Genomic DNA, 25,035 nt, shown 5'->3' on the forward strand with positions numbered 1-25,035 from the left:
ATTAAGTTTCGAGGAGATGATTTGACGCTGTGAAATGAGAAGCGTGCAGGGGCAAGATAGAAAGACATGGTCGCAGGAAAGTGGCCGTAGTGTTGTGGCCTAGAAGAAGTGTTTGTGGCTGCGTGGGGTGTTCCTTTGAATTATATTAGTAACAGGATAGGATATGGTAAAATGGTATGGAGACATACGAAGTAGTGGAGATGTCATCGACATGGTTGCATAGGGCGACGAACAGATCGAAGAAGAGCTGAGTTCCACCGTTATACATTTCAAGCTGCATCGTTCCACTGCGCTTGAACGTGCTGCGGCTCCGAATGATGAGTGCAAGGTAATGTGCCCTCAACTTGGAATCAGTGTCGGGCGTGTTGGCGTAGGCATAGCGAGCTGAAGCCAGGATGGTGCTGCACTGGATTCCAGACTCTATGAATATATGTTAGCCTCAAGAGAATAATTGGACGATGGAGGGAGAAGACTTACGGAGACCTTGCTTCCGCAAAGCGACTCGCTTGAGTTCCTCGAGCCCGTATCTATCGGCAGTGCAATAGATGACAGTATCCTTGAGGAGGTCGCCGTCGGTAGCATGATGATAGACGGTCGACTCGCCGCGGCCATCATTCTCAAGCTGTTCAATCTCCCATGAGTTTCGCTTCTTGTTGTGGACCAAGCGAGGATAGTAGTCCCCTTTGTACATATACTCCAGGATGGAGGAAAAGATTTCAGGCTCCTCGTCCGCCAAGAAGATACGCTTATTGTTCGCCGACTCTGTGTCCATGTACATGTCCGACAGGCGGCGCTGGAAACCAAGGTGACGCACAAAGGACGTCTTCGTGGGCGGCGAAGAAACGTTGATTTCTTCCGATAACGAGAGTAACAATGGAAGGTGTCAGTGTGCTGTGTGGATGTATAAGTTAGACGGCTGCGAATAAAAACGGAGGCATCGATCACCTCGAGATTGGTGGACTTACCTCGCGGGAGACATGGATGCATCATTAGCAGATGACATGGTTGCCGTCGTAGGGCGGCGTCGTGGTTCGTGGCGGCTTTTGGAGACACCAGCATGGCTCTTGTTGAAGGAGGAGCTCGATTTGCTGACTTTGTGATTTTTCGAAGAAGACCTGCTGGGCGGAGCCTCGTAACGTCTGCTAGTGCTGAACATCCTGTTGATTTGTGGGAGGTGTCTCGGATTGGTCGATTTAAGTTACAAGTTGCGATTAAATTTTTGAATGAGAGACACTTCAATCACGGACGAGCGACCGCAGAGAAGCCGGGTTGTCGGGGGAGTTGTTGTTTTAAAGAGTTGCGATTTGGATCATGCGAGCGACTTACACCGAAGAAATGATGGAATTACTGAGAAAGAGGGGGAAAAGAGATGTGTGACGACGAGTTCTTGTCTGCCTACCTAAGATGCCGAGGGCGCGTATAATTGAAAGGGAAGAATCTAATGGGCTGGATGCTTCTTAAGTACTCCCAGGCCCATGCTGCTTACAGTGCAGCGACTGACTGCTGCCGGTGCAGGGAATTATGAGGCCTCAAGGCAGCACGCGCTGGATACTTGGAGGGAACGCGTCCTGCCCCACACCCAATCTACGAGGCAACCCGATACTAACGCCAAATCACGTGAATCCATTTAGCGAGTTTGAACATGGGTTCGCCGCAGGGATTAGCGAGGGACGAGGCGTGAATAGTGCCATTGGGGTATCCTCGATTGCCACACTCCCAAGTCATGGAGCCTTCGTTCAGGGGCGCGGCCCGGGATCTTGCTGATGGCGTCGTTTTAAGGGCTTCTGCTAAAGGCAGCAAGAGGTTGCCGTCGCAGGCTAGGCTGATTTAGATAAGCCAGTGAACTACTCCGTACAGTTCAGAATTCTACTACAGTTTACGTACGGAATAACACCTCGTAACCTTAGACCGTTCAATGGACACCCCCGTACGGTGCTTGCCCGTCTGCCTGTACATAGATGAGCTCCGTGCACGGCAAACGAAGATAAGGGCTCCTAGGTGTGATCAATTGAATTGATCTTACTCCAGACTAGCTTCTTCATCTGAGAAACCAAGACCCCTGCTCACCTCGACTCCATATTCGCCCTCTAGGCAGATTCACACAGCCCTTGGGCGAGTGTTAGCGACACTGCCACAGCTGGAGTGCTTTTTACTGCTTTAGCACTCCTTTCTGCTAACAGCCCTTCGAACACCTCGTTCACCAAATGCTTGCGGTTCCATTGCCACAGTCTCATCGCATTTGTTTGAACCGGGGATCGTTGAACCATGCTTCGTTTGCTTTTTAATGCTACCATTTAGCCTTTTGTGACTCACACTTTCCCGAGCCCAAGGCTTCTCGAAGCCGGCAAATTGCAAAATCGCATCATGACATGCATGATCCGCATTTCAATAGAGATGAAATGCATCTATATCAAGTCCTTAGACCCTCTAGCGCATCCACTCCTGTTACTAAACGTGTGTCAACCGCCAGTTCCTTTTGCATTATGTGCTGCTACCTATAGCACTATCAGATTCTACTCTGCTAGAGTAACTATTAGTACTCTCCATTTGGGGGACTTCTGGTCATGCATGTGCATATAGGATATGATCCTCCTATCGCTTTGAATTCAGATCTATCTATCAATACTGGTCGCCACTCGGGAGGCGTGCTGAAGAGTATGGATAGAGTCGCCGATGAGATCGGCTACGTCTGCGGGCCTGTCGAGCACCTCAGTGAAGGCTGTGTGCTTACTCGCCGCATTGGGGGAGAGAAAGTGAAGAATCACCAGTGTGATGGTCGTCGAAATATCTTATTATACTGCATGTTAGATAGACATTGAGTACCTAGATATATGTCGGTTCCATCAATATATGATATTGGCCGTGCTTGGGTGGGTGTATACTTCAAGAATCGTGGAGAGGGATTGAATGGGCGAAGGCAAGTCTTAGGTACCTCGTTATACATACTACCTACCTACCTATATAGTAATGTAAACATAGTTATTGGAGAGTCTAATATGGAAGAGCGATTATTCGGGCTGGAATACAAAGGAGTAGATGTAAAAAGTCGTGAAAAAGAGAGCGACCCGAGAAGGGGTCGAAAAAGTGACCGCAGAGGGAGTTGAACCCTCTTGCATTTAAGTATGATATGCATAAGAATACTAACCGCTAGGCTACACCGGCCCGGTCAAGGAAACTACACATCAACTCGATTCATATAGCCTGGTTGAGAGGGACTCCTTTACTTCTAGGATTGGCGAGTGAGTACGTATCCAAGGTTTGGTGATGCCATGGTTCGTTGGCGGGTTACCAGTTCAGGGCAGCGAGAGTCCGGGTTTACTCTGGGCCGTGGAACCCAAAGCGGTATCAATATCAGGTGTATGTGAATCTCTAAGTTTATATCACGACATTGAGGTACGAACGTGACCTACACTCGTAAGAGAGGTGTGCTACAAGGGAGACCCTACATATTATGTAGATCCGCTGACTTGTCTCTAAACTGTGAACACCCGGCCACTTAGTATATCCTTGCATACCTCTAGTTACCTCACGTGGGTCTCAGAAGCAAGGTATAATCATTGTCCTATGTTTACTGTGGCTAGCAACTGTTACCAGCAGCGTCGGGCCTGATGTGATGTGTATAGAAAAGTGAAAAGCAAGACATATACTTGACCCATATCACAAACACGCAGCAGACTCCATTACATGGATTTCGAGTAGTATTTGGGTAAACGACTCTCATGGATTATTCCGTCCTATTCCAGCCGTTATTCCTCGTTATCTCAGTGTCTCAGGTGGAATGGATTAACCGTTTATTCGAGGAGTTGCCTTCATTCCCTCCTGAGACATCCCGTTTATTCCAGAAAGAGTAACACTCACGCCGAAAGTCGGTAGGTATTTGAAATATACGTGTTTATCTATACTCTGCCATACAGTGCTCTAAGCTCCTAATATCAGCATAAGTTTCTTGGGTGGGGATTTGTTATTTATCTAAGGTATTCATACACTCATTCCCAACAACCTCCTCGCATCTTCCACAGAGCTGGTCCTCGACCGGTGCGACATACCTCCAGCACCTAGGGCACTTGACATCCCTAGGCGGGAGCACGGTGGCTGTACCCTTGTCACCATTATCGAGCTCGAACTCGTTCTTGTACTTCCATGCAGCCTGACCGTCAACAGCCGCGTTGATTTCGACCGACGAAACTACGAACATTGCGCCAAGTTCTGGGGCATACTTGTCGAGTACCGTCTTCACCGCAGCCTCGTCAGGCACGGTCAAGACGACGGAACTCTGTAATGACTGGCCTAGGACCTTGTCAGAGCGAGCCCGTTCGAGACCGGCCTTGATGGCGGCATGGACCGTCATGAGGACAGGGATGTCATTTCGCACAGTCTTGAGGTTCAGAGTAAGACGGCTGGGGTTGACAAGGGGCGCTTTGTAGAGTTGCTGCAAAGGATGAAGAGCCGCACTGTCGGCATTGTTGGTCAGTCATGTGTCGTCACAAGTCTTCCGGATCGGAAATAGGAGATACTGTACTTACGTGTCCTGTTTGAGCCATTCCGGGCGGTGGTCCCAAGCCTCCACTACCAAAGAAGGCGTCATTGGCGCGAGCATGCGTAGAAACCCGTTCAGGATGGGCTCAAGCACGCCGCCGCCGTCTCCGCAGTAAAGTCGGTCCTTGAGAGCCTCAAGGTAGAACGCCGAGAAGTCGTTGTTGACCCATCGGTTGATGGCGTTGAAGCCCTTGTAGAACTCGTGATTGCTGAACGCAACCTTAACTTCTTGCATGGTGTCCTTTAGCTGGACGATAGCGATGTGGTCCGTAGCGCTCAATGGCGCCGATCGCGCCGATGCATGCATAGAACCCAAGATCATCTTGATAATGGTTCGGTATTTGACCAAAGCCGTATGGACAGCCGAGAGCACCGGGACGCTAATTACGACATCTCGAGTATAGTCACTACTGGCTGCCCAGAGTCGGAGAGCGTCTGCGCCTAGTGCGTCGAACTTGGGCGGTCCTGGGCAGCTTTGCCCTTGAGCTTCATAGGGGGTAACAGGGTGCCGTCCATCACCTGATGCGGCTCCATGACATTGCCCAGTGACTTCGACATCTTCTTACCTTCTTGGTCCAAGGTGAATCCATGCGTGATCAACTGTTTGAAAGGGGCACCTTTTACGAAGTCTGAGCCTTCAACTACACCAGCAGCGATACGTGTGAGAAGACTTGACTGGAACCAGCCCCGATGCTGGTCAGAGCCCTCCAGGTAGACGTCAGCTTGGCCAGGCATCATGCTCCAGCTACTGCCGCTATCGAACCACACATCCATCGTATCAGTACCGCGGCTGTAACCTCGGCCATGTAGGTTCGTCGGGATCCAAGCAGGGTCATCTAATTCGTCCAAATACCATGCATTGATACCGCGTTTTTGAATGACACCTATGATATGACCGACAATATCTTCGGTGACAATCGCAGCGCCGTTGCTATCGTAGAGGGCTGGAATCGGCACGCCCCAAGCGCGCTGTCGCGAGATACACCATTCACTCCTCCCCTTGACGAAGCTGGCTAGGCGGTTTTTGCCCGATTCCGGAACGAATCGCACCTCTCTCCAAAGCAGCTAGGGCCTCATCCTTGATGAACGCAACATCAGCGAACCACTGTTCTGTTGCCCTGATAACGACCGGTCGCTTCGTCCGCCAGTCGTACGGATACTTGTGCTGATGTTTTTCCGAAGCCAGAACATCTTGGCCCAACAGGTCGATGACCGCTTGACTAGCGCCCTCGATGACCGAAGGGGCAGTTGTCAATCTCGAGGGGTCGTCGGGGTACGCCTCCTGTGTGAAGACTCCTTCATTGTTGATCGGAGCTGTGATTGGCAAGCCGAGTCCCCGACAAACTTCATAATCATCGAAACCGTGACCAGGCGCCAGATGGACGAGACCGGTTCCTGAATCCGCCGAGACAAAATCGGCGTGTATTATGGGCTGAGGCTTCCCCGACTTCCCTTGCGCTGGATTTGTGTATTTCAGACCGTTCAGCTGGTGACCCTGGATCGTCACTGAGCTGACCTTGCCCGGTATCTTGGCCAAGAAGGCCTCGACTCGGCTGGCAGCTACGAGGTAAGCCACACCATCGTTCTCGACAATGACATACTCGAGGTCGTCATGCACGGCGATGGCCTGGTTGGCTGGCAGCGTCCAGGGAGTGGTGGTCCAAGTGACTGCATACAAGCGTGTCGCCGGCGAGACAGACTCCGCAAGTGGCGCGAGAGGCGAATGTGTTCTCCAGGACTCGTCAATGGGGAAACGTACCCAAGCAGCGTTCGAGATATGATCGTCCCTGTATTCCAGCTCGGCCTCGGCGAGTGCGCTCTTGGAGGACGGGGACCAGTAGACGGGCTTGTACCTCCGGTAGATCAGGCCCTTCTTGACCATCTTCTGAAACAGCTGCAACTGCCTGATCTCGTAGGTCCCGTCCATGGTGGTCCACCGCCGGTCCCAGTCGCCCATGACGCCGTACGAGCGGAAGCTCTTCATCTGTTTGAGGACCGTGTTCGTCGCCAAGTTCCGGGCCACCTTGCGGGTCTCGATCGCCGACAGCTGCTTGCCGTCCGACTGCTCGATCGCCTTCAGCTCGATGGGAAGCCCATGGCAATCCCAGCCGGGAACATAGTCGACCTGGCGGCCCTGTTGGATTTGGACGCGAAGGATCATGTCCTTCAAGATCTTGTTCAGGGCATGGCCGACGTGGAGGCTGCCATTGGCGTACGGGGGCCCATCGTGGAGTATGAATTGATTATCGTCGGGTCGATTCGACTTCTGCCATTCGTAATAATCGTCGGCAGATCTCTTAAGATACTGCCCCTGGAGCTGGGGCAGAGGTCTCGCTCTAGGCAGGCAAAAAGTTCAGTAAGAACGGACACGGAAAGTTATTCACAAAGGGCCGCGTACGGAAAGGTGGACTTTGGCAGCCTCAGGGTTGCCGTCCATTTTTTTGACATGACTACCTCGGGCTCATGACCGAGAGCACTCGATATACAATTCGACTCTATCAGTCGTGTCTGGCGCGAAGCTTGTTCGTTTTTTTAGAGCTTCCAGCAAACTTCAAATTCAATTGGCTTTGCGCCCGCAAATCGGAAGTCTTACAGCTTTAGCCACCAGGGGCGGAATAAACCCGTGGTGGGGAGCTAATTCGTACCAATCAGAGAGCTGGAACTGACAGCCCAGCCACAGGTGGGCATGCAAGGTTACAACTCACCTCTCCTAGATATCGTCATCGACAGTGCTGAGATATTGATCGTTGTCGTTGTCGTTGCTGTAATACACCCGACCGCGAAGCACCGGATCTCATCTTGCAAGCCCGGCATGAGAGCTGCTCATAGTTCTCATAATGGCACCAATCCGCCGGTATCTTCGCATTACCAAATACTCCGTCATCGAATGCCGCATATACCTGGACAACCCAGCCCTTGCCCAGACCTGGCTGCTCAACCCGCGGAAACCAGTCCTGCCAAGGGTGATTGAGAGCGTGCGCCCGCTCGTTCTACCCAAGCTCCGCGAGGAGAGAGAGCGCAGCCGGACCAAGCGCAGCACCAAAAAGAAGGCGATCAAGGATCTCGTGGTCGAAGGTAAGTGAGTGATACAACTTACAAGCTATGCACGCCCGTTCCCGCTCTCCAATGTCAAGTCACTGTCTATCAGAGCTTTGCAGCTCGCGATGTACAGTACATTGGGGTTTCCGCCCCCAGCGGCAGCTGTTACACGCCCCCATAGAATCTGCAAGTGTGAACATAATCCAACACGGGCAATGAATGTCTTAAAGTTGAGATTTATATGCATGTTATTCCGAATCGAACTGACCATATCCCGGGGTGCGGGGTATTACTGCAGATGACTTCGAGGTATCCATCTTCCTCACCGAAACGACTACGCGCCACTCGCTGGTGACGAAGCACAAACACTTCCATGATACGACGCAGACCAAGTTGACGTCCAACTCGGGCCGCCTCGTGGGGGCTACCCATGAGGCGCCCCTCGACGTGGACATACATGCAGCGGCCGGGGCCATCACCATCCGGCGCGAAGAGAGCGACGACGAGGATCTGCAGCTGGATGTGGCCCCCTGGCCCCCGCGTCTGTTGCGGGTGGCGCGACGGCGGCGGTTAGTAGCCGACCCAAGCGGGCGCGGAGAAACACGGCAGATGCGGACGCCGAGGATGAGCAGCAGCAGGGGGACGACAGCGACTTTGAGGTGATCTCCTCGTCGGATGAGGACGGGGATGATGCATACAACGAGGGGGGCCTGGCGCGATCAGTTACCAGTGGCCAGCCCCCTGCCAAGCGACGCAAGGAGGCTGCCGCGGCAGAGGAGGATACTACTGCTACTGACGGGGATGACAAAAAGAAACTGGCCATGTACATCTCGTATGAAGGCTTCTCCATTTACGGACGAGTGCTCTGCCTGGTCGTTAAGCGCCGCAACCAGGGCAATGCAACGGGAAGCGGTGGGGGCGGAGCGATCAACAAGGGTAAACAGGGCGGCGGTACAGCCATGATGGAGAACTTTATCATTTCGACCCAGGTCCCCGCCGGAGCCGAAGCAGAAGCTACATCGTGATCTCTGGCGCGGGCTCATGATGTTTGCATGCACTTACTACTTACTACTGTAGCTGCAAGTGTCGTACTATGCCGTTATTGCTCTTAATCAAGAAGGCCGGCCCCAACGAGGCCCATGATTCCCTGTCCAATACTTCTTCAGCTAATTTGTCAGTGGCTTGGAATGATATGGGAAAAGGTCCAAGCCATCGGCTTCACCAATCAAGGGACGACATAATATGGGTCAAGTGCAGTTGGAGATCGTAGGTCACACGGGGCGTCACACAGCCCGTCACACCCCAAAATACAATCTCAAGATGCCAAGCAACAAAGTTGATGGATGGCTTGATAGATGGAGAGAGCGTGGGGAAGCACTTCAAAGCCTTCCCGTCATCGTCACACCCAACATGCTGTTGTGCACATCTCCTGCAAGCCCATGCTGCAGTTGGTTTGCAAGTTGTCGTCGATCTGTTTCATCAGCATTGAGCCGATGCGCTGCCCACCGGCCCCGGCCCCCTCCCAATATTAGATTATCATACATTTGATTGATAGCTGTTGGCCAAGCTGCATGAGCTGAGCAGGCTTATGATGCATACTATTGATATAGGTACGACCTCACTCACTTATACATAGCCCCCCCTCTTTTGCCTCATCCCCCATCAATTGCCAATGCTGACGCGAAATAGATAAGTGCACACATGCAGTACTGTACATCATTCGATAGCCTGCCCATTCAACAGGGATTTGGTATGATAATTATCCCGCAATGTTTGCTTGGTGTGTGAGCTGTACATACGTGTCCAATCTGCCAATAGCTTTAATCATATGATACCCCGGCGTCGATCAGCGCAAAATGAAACAAGAACTCCCCGCCATTTGCGCCCAGTACGGCAAGAATTACATGCTGCCTGGCCACCGACCCTTCCGGCTTTGCATCTATCACGGAGAAAGAGGTCCTCGGCCGGTTGAGACCCCTCCCTTTGCCCCCTGCTGGCCTGATCACGCGGCACCAAAACGACCGGCATTCTTTTATTACTTGTATCATGAATCATCACGCTAATTGCAGAAGGCCATGCAGTTGGCCCTTTCCAACGCGAGATGCCCATCCATGCTTTGACCGAAAGTAAATGAGGTTGGGGTGGTATCGGCTACGTGTAAGTTTTGTTGCTTTTTCGGGCCACCATCCATCTTGTTATGGTTTGTGGCCTCTTCCCGATGCGTCTCAATGATCGCCAAAAACCTGCGCCATCGGATGTCTCGCAGACTAACCAGCTGCTTGGGACTGCATGGCTCGTGAACTACTTGCCGAAATGCTGGCGAGACGGGAAGTCTTGGAACCCTGGCTTCTTCCCCAATCAGCAGCCTATAATCCCGGTAAGCATGCCTTCTCAGATAATAAGGGCTTGGAGAGCTTTGCCAGTAGGTAAGCAAAGGGTTGCACGAAGCTGACATTAAGACACGGCACACGCCTGTACTTCCTTCTAATGGAAACTCGCACATCGATAGAGCTAGAAGCCGAGCTAGTGGAAGAGAGATTCCTATCTCTTCTGTACTGTAGAACATGTTGTAACCACAAGGTACTAAGTGGCCGCCTTTGGCCGCTGTGTCCTACCTACAAGTCGATGCCGTGGACCGCGGAACTGAGAGCCATATATGTCCTGTAATGTTCAGCATGGTCAGGAAAGCGCAAAATGCGACATATGTTCTTCGGGAACGACGCCCTGCAATCACGGAGGTATCTCCAGCCAGTGGTGCTAAAATCATCGTGATTGGCTGTTGATAGACCGTTCTGGTCGCAGAGGTCAGTCGAGGTGGTGGTGATTGTATCTTGACTATGCGTGCGAAGAGCCGGGAGGGTGTCCGAGTACCTTGGTAGTGAGCATCATGACAATCAGCTAATAGATATGAGAGTGGTATCCCATTGGCTGCTACGCCCAAGGCAGCAACTTGCTTCGTTTTCCTGGGGATTAGCTCAAGGGGCCACTCCACGCCAATTGCATGCTGGTAGCACCCGAAACGATGCTGACCGCTGATTTGTGTGGTGGGAAGTTGCCTTAGGTAATGTACACCCAGCTGACTGGGTCATGTCTCTGAACGGATTGCCAGAATAGTCTAACCCAGGCGGCGGCGTTGCAAGGGTTTGTCCCGAAATGTGCAGCCAGCCCCTGCTCCACGTGGGAGCAACTGGTACGTACATAGAGTAGCACGGCACGAGCAGATAGTGATCTGGTCGTATAGATGCGTGCCTTGCTTTTGCCGATCTCCGTCAGCAATGGTGGCCATTGGAAGATTGCGATTGGATGAGCTGTCCACCAGGAGTTTCCCACGAGCAACCTGTAAAGTTGCTCAGCAAGCTGGACCTGTGGCCGAGCACCGAGATATCCGTCAGAATACGACGTCTCGGAACGCTCGTCTTTGCTGAATTCAAGGCATGGGCATGGCACGCCCGGTTTGTTAGCTTCTGATACTTGTATATGTCGGGCGTACGGCATGCGCGGGAGAGCAGAATTGTCGTTCTTTTCTCATGACGAGCTTGCTTCCATGCACCATAGTCGAACCACCTTCAAACCAGGTAGGTATGACGGTGCGAGGCTGATTACAAACTGCCTGGTAGTACCTCCGTAACAAAAAAACAAAAAACACCAAGGATTGTCTGCCGTCAGCTGACAGGAGGCCGGGTAAAGGCGGGCTACCTTAATACGAGTACAACATACAGAGATGACTCAGTCTCAGAACGAGGTAGCACGAACAAATCAGACACAATCTGCCCGGTTAATACAGAGAAAGTACGCGCATTTTGCTAGCAGCTGACCACCAACCGACAGGCCGGATATAAAGGCACAATAATCTTGGCCGAAAACGATTGCCTAAAACCTTTTTGCGGGCTTATGGAGACTTGTCGGCTTGTGACGCCAGCCAAGACCAGGTTCGTAACTCACGTAAAACGGCATGCCGTGGTCACTATCTCAAGAGAAGTCGATGACCCCGCTGAGCAGCCGAGATTCCCGGGCTTATGAGATAATCATGTGTAGGTGGCTGTCCCAACGAGCGGTGACGATATTGACTCCTAACTCCTCGGAAAACTCCAGGTCAACTAAGGTTTGAAGTGGGTAACAACATCAGATGAAGATTGAGGCGCCGAAAGCCAGGGACGCAGGGACGGTTAGGTTACGCTGCTCCATAACAGATGAGAAGATGACCAAGTTTGAAATCGGCCTGGTTTCCAGTTCCACATTGGGGAGACAACCCACTAGCAAGGAGTGTAAGTGTCAGGGCTCAACTACCGAAAGGAGCTGGCGGTGGTTGGAGATACTGGTTGGGGTTGTTGCTGGGTGAGAGGTAGGTATCGTCTGATTTGTACTGTACATACACTCACACAGTAGGGCTGGATTGGACATCAGATGACTGCTCGCTTTCGGCGACGCGGCGCGCAGGATTTTTCAATTTCAGGGCCACGCAGCAGGGCTCGAACAGGCCAACGGAGAGAACGGTTCATTCACCAGAAGGTTCACCTCGTTTCGGTGATCCAGGGGCAGTGCATTCCTGACGTAAACCACTCGTAGAATCCCTCCTGTATCGCGTTGAGCATTTTCATTCCATAATGATTATGGCCTGCGTAAGAGCAATATTGATATTTTGGGATTTTCAGGGGATCCAACGACTGATGGACAGGCACAGGCACAGGCCGAGCAGGCACAGGCACAGGAGGCAATGGGATGAAACAGTGGGCACATTCGCTTGTGCCGATGGCTGGACATCGTTCCCTAGTCGAGACTCAGGAACCGTTCAAACCTCAAAGCCGTTGCAGGAATATTAGCGAGATGGGTCCGTGTAAAGAAAGCTTCGAGAAGATTTCCATCCTGCTTGTCCGACCTTCTTTTTCCCAAGATCTTCTCCACAGCGGCCGTGCTTCATCTCAGAAAAGTGGCGCATGTACTGTCTGTCCTAAGTGTCCTTTGGTAGCAAATGGGTTGATCCAGCGCTAGCCTCTGCCAGTAGCCTCTCGCAGCATTGCTGTTTGAGCTTGTGGGCTCCACCGCAATTTACCACATTTATTAGGATTTTACACGCTTGAGCAGGATTGACATCTGGCGCTTGGACATGGCTTGCCTGGATCGCGACAATGGGGTTTTCTGCCCTCTGCCTGTCTGCTGTTTTTTTTCTTCTTAGAGTACCGTGCGGTCTCATGCGGCGTGACCGGCGCAATTGGCTACACCTCGAAGAAGTACTAACAGCAACTGCAGTCCCACTTGGTACAATGTCAGTTCCCTAAACTCGGGATATGAGAATTCAGGATCCAGCTCATACGTGAAGTGACAGCTTGGCCTACATACTACTCCTTTCTAGAACTCCTGACTATGGTGCCCGAGCGTCACTGATCGTCCACGGACACTGCCGACGTTGTGTTTACTTACACGGTGTTGAATTTGAGGCTGGCATTCGTGACATTGCGGGCTGCTACGAGCCGTCCGTCAGCCATGGCTATTTGGTCGAAAGTGATCAGGCTTGGATGTGACAGTGGCATTGTGCCCGTGTCTTGCGTCCAGCTCGATATATCGGGCTGCAGCATTATTGTTGTTCTCATGTGCTTCACCAACGCCTTCAGATGTATTAGGTATTATTAGACAGGATGTTGTAGCCACGGCATTCGTTCTATTTTGAAGATTGCCAAGAGGCGGGCAACGGGCTGCATGTCTCTATATCGGCCGTGTCATATCTCCGCTAGCGCACGTAACGGCTTGATAAACTCAGCATCAGCTATGGCCTCTTGACAGCGGGGGCGGGCTCTGGAAGGCGGGCTGCGACTATCGAAATCATGTAGCCACTATGGCTATTTGTAGAGCAGCGAGACAGCACAGAAATCATGCAGTCAGCCGCAATCAAAGGTGTTACCAGCATCCGAATCAATCAATTTATCCCGAGGGGGTCCGTGTCAAAGCCTTGATAAAGTCGCAATTAGGAGCTCATAAGCACAAAGGGGGAGAAAGTTGCGTCTTACTGAGGCTTAGACAGCCCGTATTCCCTTTACATATCAGCATAGCGTTTCATTAAACCGTACATACTTACGACCAAACCTACGCGCTTACATGCGACATGGGATACACACAATATCGGTGTGAAGGAGCATGAAACCGAAGCAGGTAGGTTAGGTCCTGCCCACAGACAGCAAATTTCCAATTCACTCCTACGACGGTCAAGGGTATGGGATATCGTGTCAGCCCTGTGAGATACAGTCGTATAACTTAAATGGATATGACCCAAGTAAAGTACAACAGAATGTGGAAGGGCTAGATCAGCCGATGCGTGCGATTCTCATTTCTTCTTCCGTTGCCCGGCTTCCCAAGAGGCGGCCGGGTTCACGGCCATGTGAATACTGGACCGTGGGCAGGCCGTCTCGGCTTGGCCAATGAGTAAACGCAATTGGCCTGCCTTCTTCAACTGAAGAGGGATATACGTTGAACAGCACATTGTGACTCACACGTACGTCACTTATGGATGTGCTGTCTACTGGGGGCGTTTCTGGCGCTGATGCGCGAGTCTGGAGATGCGAAGTGGTACGTCCGAATATATCTGTTCTATCGCATTACATACACAGTTTTGCGCCAGAAGTGCATTTTTGACGTTGGGGTCGGTGAATCGGTGCGCGACAGACATGTATCAGCTGGAAGTGGGCCACGTTACCGAGCTAAACTACTGCCCACCTGATGCATGCTGCCTAGGACAAGGAAGCTGAAAACATTCCATCGCAGAGCTGCTAGTTGTCGAAATGTAATTGCCTGCTCCTCCATCAGCCGGTTCGGTACAGGCTTAGCCACCACGGCGACGTAAGAACTCGTAAGGGCTTCTAGATTCGGCAGACCCGGGGTATCGGTGCGGGACACACAGCGCGCACTTGGTACGCGAAGGAGAAAAAAGCACCCATAGACATCCTGATGACTTCCAGCCCCCCGCCAGCCCAGCAACCAGATCGTCGACGTAGAGCAGGTTGCTTCTTCCCCTTCGATCTGCCGATATGGCCAAAAGCGGAAACAAGCAGGGAAAAAGCAAGACACGGCGCCCAGTTTGTTGAACGTGATCTCCAAAGTAAGAATGCTATTGCACGTACAGGCAGGGGTCACAACCCTGTAACAGAGGTCGTTTTCAGGGCACAGAGGCCAGCTGACAAGTCCATGCAACTTTAATGAGATTTCGTGTCGCGCCCTGTACGACAAGCAGCTCGCAGGCCACCAGAATGGTTGTCTTATCGGGGCATATCAACTCAAGGTTGTCATACGAGAGGCACTTTGCGAAGCCCAGCAGTCCTTTGCCCGTGTTTCACCCAACTCCGGACCACCCGTTGTTGGCCTGAACGTCTTTCCATCGAGAGCCGCTCACTTCATGATGATAGTCGTACCATGGATCTGGTCTATGCAGTCGAGCGGACGAATCAGTGGCCTTCTTGGACGCTGGCCCGCCCGTTCCCCAGGGCATGCTGTAATGCTGCCCTACATACGTCTGACGTGACGAGAAGAAAGCAACAAAAAAAACCAACCAAAACCAGACCACTTTCAGGCGCATTATCTGGGGCAGAGAGTGGAAAGTGAGTGGAGATCTCATTGTTCTATGAGTCTTCTACGAAGTGGGGATGCTCATTTCAAGACTCTTCTCACCTCATCACTGCCGCTCTTGCCAGCTTTGCTTTGCCTGGAGCCAGGCTACAGAATAGCACCAACATGGGCTTCCTGGTAGCAAATTCTGGATTTTCCGTCCCCTCTTGCTCCTCCGCGCTGCGACCGCCATTTCGCAAATCCCGTAAAAGAACTTCATCGGTCAAGAGCTGGTCTAGTCTCAGCGCTTAGAGCAAATTGACTTTCAGGAACCAACATCGGATTTCGGGGGGCCGTTGGTCACGACGACGACGACGAACCTCCCTCCGAGTAGAGAGTACCGTAGGTTAGAGAGAGGAGCGAGGTAACAGCATGTAACATTGCTCGAGTGCCCAGAAGAGTGCCCAGAAGAGTGCCTCTCTATGCGGGCGTAGGTACTGTACATGGTCGCGGTGTCTGACAGGGGCCCAGCACATGGTTCCAGGGGCTTATGCTTGTTTCATTTTCTTCTGACTTTCGCAGGTACAGTACACAGGTACGAGCTGCAGTAGTGTGGCACACACTCCCAACTGCGTCACTCCTAACCCCTGTCAGGCCAGGGAGATTATTTTTGTCAGTCAAACCACTGGAGCTGAGCTATTACAGGGGTACCCTTCGCACAAGAGACGGCCTGCGTGTTCGTACCATCACGGTGGAGATACCTCCGTACTTTGCTTTGCAAACCGGCTTGTACCTAATGCCAAATCTGGCGGTGTACCGAAGTACCCGTTGGAGCCTTGATGCGAGCTAGCGACTACCTTGGAAGTATCGCCCAAAAAGTATATTTCATTAAATCTGGACAAACAGATGACTATCAACCGCCGGCTACCTACATACATAAGGCTTCCTCTCCCCTCCAGCCATGACAGTTTCGTTTCCAATTCACCGGATCATCAGACCATCAGCAGTTGCAAGCAAGAGTCTACTCTACTCTCTACTACTCTCTATATAACACAACAACATCGCCTCGACATCTTCCCATAGTTGTCTAGCTTCCAACTCAACTTACACCCACTTCTACCAATCCTATATCTACCTACTACCAACAGCTCTTCCGTTGCTAGTATAGCCCGGAATAACAGCATCTCGCTATACTATATCAAAGACACTTAGTATAACCACCTACAACCGTCAAGCTGGCTTCCTCAACCTTCGAAATGCCTGCTCAGCGCCCCTCGCAGCTGCCTCCCTCCCCCGGCCCGCCGCCAAACCGACCTCTGCCTCCTCTGCCCAAGAGAGGCTAGATAGAAGTCGGGGATCTTCGATGAACTATACACACACTATCAGAACGAAACACCACGAGGGCACCGGCATTCTTACTGTCATCACTCATTTGTTGATCGGTTGACTGGAACCAACCGGTCTCCTGGTCTTTCTGCTTCGAGCCGCCGCCTTCTAGGATACACATCTTATAGAGGCTCACGGGGCTCTCGCCGTCTGGGCGGAGGAGGAGTTATAACACAACCTCCACTCTCACCATCGACAACCACCACATCTGGTTGGTGATTACATGCGCGCACCTGACGACCATTGGCCACTTGCATTTCCATCATAGTTGCAAGCAGCCTGGCGTCCCGCATTTCCAATCGCTCTCGATACGGCACTCTCAAGTCTCCTGCCGTTCTCTCAATCTTGCTAAGAGCTGGCTCAATGGATTCTTATACTATCCTTGTCATTTCATTTGACATATGAGGTGTTGTACGATAATACACAGGTCGGGTCCAACCTGGGGTCACTGGACCCTCGCATACGATCGCCCATCAACGGGCCACGGGAACAATTGGTTCATGATTTGAAACGGGATCTTTATTTGCAAAGGGGTGTTCGGGGGGTTGGGTTCATGTACACATAGAAAGCATCGTCATGGCGTTTTCTGCAAAGAATTGGCCTGCGTGCGCAGATACCCCTGGGGAGGCTGAGTGAAGATTGGACACTACTGGATTACAGCTGGGACCATTTGGGGGTCGGGAATCTCTATTTGGGGCAGCAACTGGTGAATCGGATTACCGACGATTGAAATGAAGTATGGAGCAAGATACAATTGCTACGATTACAAGAAAACTACATAATTACAATTGCAACTTATTACTCAAGTCAATCATCTCGAAACGAGCCCTCCGTGAACATGGTCCTTGATGTCCCTCATCTCATTCCAGCCTGCAGCTGGCAGGGCCAATGAATGACGATGATACATACCCGCGCCGATCCGGCCTCTGCTTTTTGTTCCATTTCCTTTTCCTCGGCCCCATGCTCGTACTATTGGGCAGCAGGCGAGCGACAGTTCTGCCAATGGATTGGAGCGAGGTGGAAATCAGGATCAACCCCTCCTGCGTCTCTCGTACCATATTGCTGGAGCTGCTGCCAATCGAGGGTCGCCAAAGCTAAAAAACCGTCTGCAAGCGCGGGAAGCAGATCATATTCACTAGCCATACATACCATACCGCCCTTTCGGAAATGGCAAAGGAGGGGTTCGTTAAGGCATTAGCGGCTTATCACTTGACGTAAATTATCCAGAGTTACATCATCATCACAGATTTGATACATGCACATGTGCGGAGCTAATATTAAGCAGCAGCTACTGTGGGGGAGAGAGGAGCAACAGAAGCAAACTTGAGACTCGGACAGGCACATGTGAGAGCGAGCAGAAGGGAGGGGGACGGCAAGACGGACAGAAAGAGTGGGATGTGCGGGAGGAGCGCTCAACAGCGCATTAGTTAGGTAGGATCAACCTGAATATCAAAATTGGTCATTGTAATTTTTCCCTCGATAACCCGACTATCTTTTGTGTGAAGGTGTGGTGGGCATCAGCTACCCAGTCGAGCCACTCTGCCAGACGACCAATTCTTTCGTTCATGTTTCCAATCGCCGAAATATTCCCATATTCAATCGCCGGCCGCCGCCGTGCAGATGGCGAATGAACTATGTATCATGTACCGTCGAGCCGGAGGCTCCTTTTGGCCTTGCCGCCTGGGCACTAACACCTTCGCGACGCCAAGAACCGTTTGGTTCCTGACTGTAAAGTTGGCTCGGGTCTTGTCTGGCAAGTGTATCGGTTCTTCCCAGGAAGACCATGGACACGAGGCGGTCTCGCACTACGTACAGTACTACGTTTCTCTGAAGCATTTCCTAGCTCGATCGTCGATAGAGAACAGGATCGCATCTTTTTCTTTCGCTGGAGTAGTAGTCGCTGTAGTATGTAGCAACTAGAGGTGTAGTAAGAGGTAGAGGGCGGCGGGATATTGCGCATCGAGTCATGGAATTCACAGCACGAAGTAGTGCCATTCATCGAAAGGCCATGTCCTCCTCTCTGTATCACCCTCCATATGCAAATGCAAATGTGTGTACAAGATGGCCCGATTGTCATGCTATTATCGGCTTGCAGGTAGCTGCCGACAACCGTCCGGCCGTCCGTTCATTCAGAAGTCCGTTCGCCTCCCCTGGCCCTGGCATTCCTTGGCCGCTGCTGCTGAGTGAGCGAGGCCTCGGAAGGTGTGCTTAATCCAGTAATTGAGACTAGGTTCCAGTACCTGAATTTCAAGTGTTTTAACAATCGCAAGGTTGGGGGCCTCAAACCTTCCCTCGTATCTTTTTTGCGCTCGGCCGAAAGAAAGTATGAAGCAACAAGGGAATCTGCAAGGATGGATCCAATAAGTCGAAAGTAACCAGGTAGCAAAAGAGGCCACTTAAGTCTTCGTTGGTTGTCATGCCGAACAACCGCGGATGTCTCGGCCAATTATCCAACTCTCAGCGGGCATGGCATGGCATCCAAAGTTCTTGGTCAGTCAGTCGCCCGCTCTTCGCTCTTCGCATACGGAACGACGCCATAGCATATCGGTCACATCCTTCAGGTTCAAGAAGCCCCGGGTTGGATGGTAAGGCAGGAAAAGAGGCACGGTTAAAAACTAAGGTTCGTGCCTGGGAAGAGACCGTCTGATCTTGGAAGGCTGGTCGTTCATAGCGTGTGTCGCCAAAGGCCAAGGCCGGGCGCCTCTGACGGAAGACGCAAAAAATCCCTTTCGGGTTGAAGAGTCATGTTGGGTTGTTCTAGCGTTGGCGCCTCCCCGCGAATGAGCTGACGCAGCATAAAAGTCAATCTCTGTCCATCGTACGTACGCACTTCCAAATGCAGTTCATACTTACATATGTATGTACGATACCGTGCTTGAGGCTCAAACACATTGATGACTGTTCGCCTGTATGTCAGACGGGCTAATGTGGATTGCGAAACATGCAATGTGTGTAAGCAGCTTTTGCACTGGCCGGCTGTTCCCACAATACACCGAGCAGCGTGGCAGTCAGCAATTTGGCACCCAATCCCCAAATGGCACCTTGCCTCTCAACGTCGTCGCATAGTCATGAGTTGCTTGGAGTCTTGGAACATCTTCTCCTGCCACTTGCTAACCTATGTACCTAGTAGGTGTTGGTACAATAGTGCACGCCAGTACCTACATTACCTCGTAAAGTATAAAATATGGATGTGCCTATTTTCTCCAGGTTCGAAACTTGTCAAGAATAGGCGACAGGACCCGCTCAGGGAATAGTAAGCCCGCCCTGCCTGCCCTATGGCGGTATGCGTAAAGCAGGCGTAATATCACGTCAAGTGTATGGCACTTGGTAGGTTAGTGACCACGTCAGCACGTAGTACGTTACCTTGCGCGTGCTTGAGGAAGGTTCGCGGTGCGTTCCGGATAGAATATGTGTCAGCCAGCCTACCTTGCCTACCTACGACGTAGGCAGATGCTGTGCGGGTGGCTCTGTGATAACGGCCCGTGCAAGCTGCAGCCTTCGGTCGCGGTTCAATGGAATGCACGCCTTAGAGTTTCTCAGGTACGACATCTCGCTCAAAATGGACCTCAGCCCCCCGAGCTGCTGAGAATGCTACTTGCTAACCCCTGATCGTCAGGGACGGCTGCTCAGCAAGTGGCAAATTGCATTGTCTTCCCCTAAAACAGAGCCGAGAGCCTTAAATTAGTGGTCGTAGATCAGTTGGAGATTCGAGATGCCAGAACTGCCAGATGCAAGACGGATGAATGGGGCATATCTGACTAATCTGCAAATACAGTACCCGTTCAGAAAGATTAACCCCCTTCCATGCTTCCGAAAAGTCAAATAGTAAGACGGTGAATCTAAACCTATTAAAGCAATTTTCGGCTTGAAATATACTATAAGAAGCTAGATTCCCGTCCTGTATTTTTGACTTTTCGGGAAACAGTGGAGGGGGGGATAATATTTCTGAACGGTAACTGTAGGTCAATGTTCCATCTCCGAATCAGTGACGTCAACTGAATCGCGGATAACAAAAATGGGTAACAAGTAGGACAAGACATCCACGTGCTGATAAGAAGCGCTACTGACACTTCATGAAACGACGATAAAGCTCAGAGATCCAATCACAACCGAGCAGCGCGGTACTGCATTGTTTTAGAGCATGGTACTCCGTAATCCGGTAATCTCTCCCGCAAACCTACAACGAACCGCAGGTCGACCTTGTCCTTGGATGGAGAAGATCTGAGATCGACGTTGCCAGGTCCCTGGGACGTACGTACAGCAGCTACTGCGCCAAGAATCACCACTTGTCACTTGACGACCGACACCCCTGAAGCTGGGAGCATTCGTCTCCAAAGTAGCCACTGCTGTCTGCAAGCTGCCCAATACGGCACCAGACAAACCTGCTTTTGCTGCTTCAAGCCATCGTCCGATAGTTGCATGTTTGGTCGGCTATCACACTTCAATAAGCTGGGTCAGATACAATAGCTTCTGGGCTTCATCGAGATCTCTGTCTCGAATTGGACCAAGCCACCGGCGTAAGAAGTCCTCAGCAATCATGGAACTCCACGTCTGGGGCGAAGCTTTCGGGCTTCCATCTATTGACCCGGAATGCCTAGCTGCTATATCGTATCTGGGCCATGTTGTTCCTCAAAATAATTGGTCTTTGGTCGCCAGCAACGACGTCAGTATCTCGCCTGACTGTAGGTCAATCTATTCTCGTCTCGCCGTACAAACATCGCCCCTCTACTAGGCGAACTTATTTTGAGGTCGTCCCCACCATCACCAGGCTCGTTTCGAACGACCTGATTCAACCCCATATGCCTTACGACTGGAGTCTTCCTGTAGCTAATCCCAGCACCCAGATGTACTCCCCGCACTGCACCATGACGGTACTTGGACTTCTGGGTACCTAAACATTGTCCAGTACCTTGCGGCACATACGTCCTTCCCATTAGCAGATGGTGACCTCACCGAGGCGCAGCGAGCTGACGCCCTGGCATATGCGTCCTATTCTCTCATCACGCGGGTCAGCCCTGCTGGCGTTCTTCCTCTATGTTTCGCCTAGCGCTTGGACAGAGCTCACTCGGCCTGCCTACTCGGCCTTGCTCCGCTTCCCGCTGACATGGACGGTCCCGCTCAAGCTCCGCTCCGCCGCTATTGCAAAGACGGAGCACCTCGGCTTGGATCACCTGGCAGCCGACATCGACCCGGAAGATGGGTCTTCGGAGTCCAAGGTCACGGCTCCGATAACTGCGACGGGCTTCCTGCGGCTGCCGACGCGGCCCAGCGTTAGCGACAGCATGCGGCCTGAGCAAGCAGCTGCTATCAGATTACAGAGTCTCCTCGAAGACTTCTTTGAGACGTTGGGTGAGTTGCGCGGGAACAGCATATATTTATTTGGTGATGGAAAACCAACTTCGTTGGACTTCCTCGCCTTTGGATACTTAAGGCTTCTGCGAGTGCGGACACCACACCCGTTTGTGGAAAGATGTATGGCCAGGAATCCTGCCGGCTCGAGGTTGATCAAATTACTCGACACTATGCAGACTGAGATCATTCAATGGAAGGATGGCCAGATTCAAGACACCTTACCTTGGACCAAGCCAGCAGCACAGAGCCTTGTCACGGTGACGAGTCGCTTCGCCGACGATGCCACGGAGCATATTCCAGGTTTTGGGGACTCATGGAAGAGCTGGCGAGGCGATGGCATCAAGGACCCTGACGGCATGCGTGATCCGACGCAGGTCCTATTCGCTGTTGGTGCAGCGGTTGTTGGACTCGCTGCAGTGGGCAGTGCCGTGGTTTTCAAGGCTCTGTCGCCATTTGGCGCGGCTACACATCGATGGGAGGCCCCGAAAAGCGGCCTGTACCAATTTGGCGACATTGGAGCAATTTTTAACAGCTTGCCTGGTTTCAATGCTCCTGCCGCACCAGCTCCAATCCTGTCACCTATGGAGCGAGATACAGTGTACCAAGGGGAAAAGGTGGAGGTCGCTGTAGATGTCGAACCTTGAACACAAAAAGCAGAGACGCAATATGCATAACATTTAGATGAATGGTTTTGTAGTAGCTTCTCTGAACCGGGAAGCTTATAGCACTAAGAGATGTGTTCTTCGAATGCCTTATAGGAGAACTGTGCATTATACAAGCCGAAAATGAGAAATGAAGCAAAGAGAAATGACCCATAGAGTGAATCGACATCGACGACTATTGCCTTTATAAGTACTTCAAGATAACCTTACCACTAGGACACACCAATCCGGTCAAGGGAGTAATGTATTAATAACTCGCATCAACCACTTGGAGTTGGACATACTGTTGTCTCGGTGGCAGGGCCCTGGATAAGGAGGAAGCCAAGTTTAGCCCTAGACAGTTTGTGCAATACTGTGCCTGAACAGTCCAGTTGGTGGGTGAGTGGAAGCAAATTATTTCCAGTAAATCTGGATATGCAAAATGTACGCAACTACAAGTATATAGTAAATATCAGGAGACTACGAGAAGTGCGATACCAATGTGTGACTACTCGAGGAGTAAAAAAAAATACCCCCTTTTCCTACTTGGGCCAGTTGATATAACAACCCGTTAACATTTGCATCTATAATTGGATTAGCCAAAACTAACCGTTATGACTCTTTTATTATTGTGTAGATGCTATAATCCTTTACAATGGCATTGTTTTATCCCATACTTTATAGCCAGTCCGCCTTTCTATGGCACGTACTACCGCAGCTCCTTCATAAAGCGTTCCTCGTAGCGCTTTGCTCGAGGGCCATCTGATACATGCTGCTACTGGGCGCCACCCATTCAGAATGGGGCCTCCATCCATCCATTGCCTGGCGTTTTCTCTCATGATACTGCCAATGACCAAGCCCGTCATCCTATGTCGAACTTGCAAATAATTCTCTCTTCCTTCAGGTCAGCGAGGACTGGAAGTAATGTGCATCTATAGCCCATGCCACCAGATCGAGCACCAACAATAACCATATGTTACGAAGTAGCTTCTGCCGGGTTTGCTCCAGAGACTCCTATATCTGCCGGATTTCCTTGCCGCGCATCTCGGGCCGCTCGACCTCCCACTCGTCGCGCAGGACGGCAAAGGCGAGGTCGCTGACGAGCAGGCTGAGGCCCAGGCTCCAGACCAGAGTGATGGCGTAGAAGAAGTTCGCGTTGCCGCTGCCGGCGTAGATCCAGAGGTGGTAGAAGGCCGGTCCCAGAAAGGTGCCGTACAGGACGACCGAGGCCGTGACGAAGCTGTAGCGCAGCAGCGGGAAGACGTGGCGGAAACAGGGCACCAGACTCAGGAACAACGACGTGTCGGCGATGGACGGGTAGGGTTTGAAGATGGCGAAGATGCCGAGGAGGAGCGTGATCACGGCGAGCGGCTGCTGCCGCAGCCGTATCGTGAGCGCCGGGGTGTAGGACGACAGGTGCAACCAGAAGACGCCGAGGAAGAAGGACCGGAAGCTGTCGAACATTTCGGTGAAGAAGTACCACCAGAGACCCGCGTTGGGGGTCAGGTCCGTCAAGGTCAGCTGGATGCCGTAGGTGGAGGACATGAACTCCCACGATCCAGTTAGGGCATAGGACGAGATGAAGAGAAGGGCCAGGCTGGCGCTCACAGCAAGAGTACACATGACCGCAAGCTGGGCGAGGGACTTCGGGGCCTTGGAGTTATACGTCCGGTCATAGGCTAGTGTCACCATAGGCGGCAATAGCAGTAAGGGGTACATGGAGAGATAGGTGGCGAAAGAGAGACACAACATCGATGTGAAAATATTGCCCGAGAGTGCCTTCGCCACGGCATGCAGGATCGCGCAAGTCGTGAAGACGCTGGTTGGGCGCCCTATACATGTCGCAATGGTGAACGGGTTGAACAGGAACAGGGTCGCCACGACGTATCCGCTCCATCGCTTCTCCTTGCGCGGGGAAGAGTACAGACGGGAGGCGCCCCCTTCCCCGGACTCGGCGATCTTGTATAACGCATTGGCGCTCAAGAGATCCACGAGGGTATACAGTATGTACGTAAAGATCGGGTATGTCGACGGGTCGGGGAGGAGCGAGAATAGTGGTAGTAGAAGAGGGGCCTGGTGGTAGACGCCGCCATCGTACGGAGAGACATTGTGATTGTAGAGGAAGAGACCCTCCTGCACTGTAGGCCAAGGTTAGCGACTACTCGTGTCTATGGATTCATTGTAGGAAGCGGAAGCACTGTACATCTTTTGAAGCTCGTCACGGGGGTCGAGATCTCCACGCGACCAGTCAGTAGGCTGGGAAGGCCTGGGAAGGCAGTGAATAGCAGCAGACGGAGAGCCGCAGCGACGGCAAAGAGACCAGCTGTCCCCGCCGTCGCCTGAAAGCTCATCTTATCTTTGGTCATGACGCAAGTCCATCGCTGTGGGCGGAGAGAAAGAAGGTATGCCAACTTGCACGAGAGGTTCCTGCTGGTGACGCAGCGCAGGTCTGTTCTCGTGTAGAAAGTCAGTCAATGATCGTGAGCCGCAAGCAACCAACGACCTGGCCTGTCCCGTCTTGGCCCAGCGCCCTAAGCCTAGCTTTAGACGG

General features: G+C 51.9%; 5 protein-coding genes across 5 annotated transcripts; 2 read left to right on the top strand and 3 right to left on the bottom strand.

Annotated features, from left to right (window-relative positions):
- Positions 1-145: 145 nt before the first annotated feature.
- On the bottom strand, positions 146-778 carry PG994_007414 (uncharacterized protein; the record flags this gene model as incomplete). Its single annotated transcript, XM_066858823.1, has 2 exons — positions 146-420; positions 478-778. The coding sequence occupies 2 exons, from the start codon at positions 776-778 to the stop codon at positions 146-148; spliced, it is 576 nt and encodes a 191-aa protein (XP_066715765.1).
- Positions 779-3,577: 2,799 nt separating this feature from the next.
- On the bottom strand, positions 3,578-6,973 carry PG994_007415 (Isoleucine--tRNA ligase; the record flags this gene model as incomplete). The annotated part of the gene is made up of 6 exons (XM_066858824.1): positions 3,578-3,605; positions 4,047-4,451; positions 4,524-5,055; positions 5,103-5,549; positions 5,587-6,872; positions 6,921-6,973. 6 exons carry the CDS (start codon positions 6,971-6,973, stop codon positions 3,578-3,580), a joined length of 2,751 nt encoding a protein of 916 aa, XP_066715766.1.
- A 400-nt stretch (positions 6,974-7,373) lies between these two features.
- Positions 7,374-8,600, top strand: PG994_007416 (uncharacterized protein; the record flags this gene model as incomplete). The annotated part of the gene is made up of 3 exons (XM_066858825.1): positions 7,374-7,611; positions 7,874-8,120; positions 8,174-8,600. The coding sequence occupies 3 exons, from the start codon at positions 7,374-7,376 to the stop codon at positions 8,598-8,600; spliced, it is 912 nt and encodes a 303-aa protein (XP_066715767.1).
- A 12,428-nt stretch (positions 8,601-21,028) lies between these two features.
- PG994_007417 (Mitochondrial outer membrane translocase complex- Tom37/Metaxin) lies at positions 21,029-22,487 on the top strand (the record flags this gene model as incomplete). The annotated part of the gene is made up of 3 exons (XM_066858826.1): positions 21,029-21,173; positions 21,336-21,499; positions 21,552-22,487. 3 exons carry the CDS (start codon positions 21,029-21,031, stop codon positions 22,485-22,487), a joined length of 1,245 nt encoding a protein of 414 aa, XP_066715768.1.
- Positions 22,488-23,498: 1,011 nt separating this feature from the next.
- PG994_007418 (GPI transamidase subunit PIG-U) lies at positions 23,499-24,850 on the bottom strand (the record flags this gene model as incomplete). The annotated part of the gene is made up of 2 exons (XM_066858827.1): positions 23,499-24,622; positions 24,688-24,850. The coding sequence occupies 2 exons, from the start codon at positions 24,848-24,850 to the stop codon at positions 23,499-23,501; spliced, it is 1,287 nt and encodes a 428-aa protein (XP_066715769.1).
- Positions 24,851-25,035: the final 185 nt, after the last annotated feature.

The sequence above is a fragment of the Apiospora phragmitis genome, assembly GCF_038363925.1.
Source record: "Apiospora phragmitis strain CBS 135458 chromosome Unknown utg000007l:1.0-2108841.0:1.0-2111359.0, whole genome shotgun sequence".
Classification (NCBI taxonomy): Eukaryota; Fungi; Ascomycota; class Sordariomycetes; order Amphisphaeriales; family Apiosporaceae; genus Apiospora; species Apiospora phragmitis.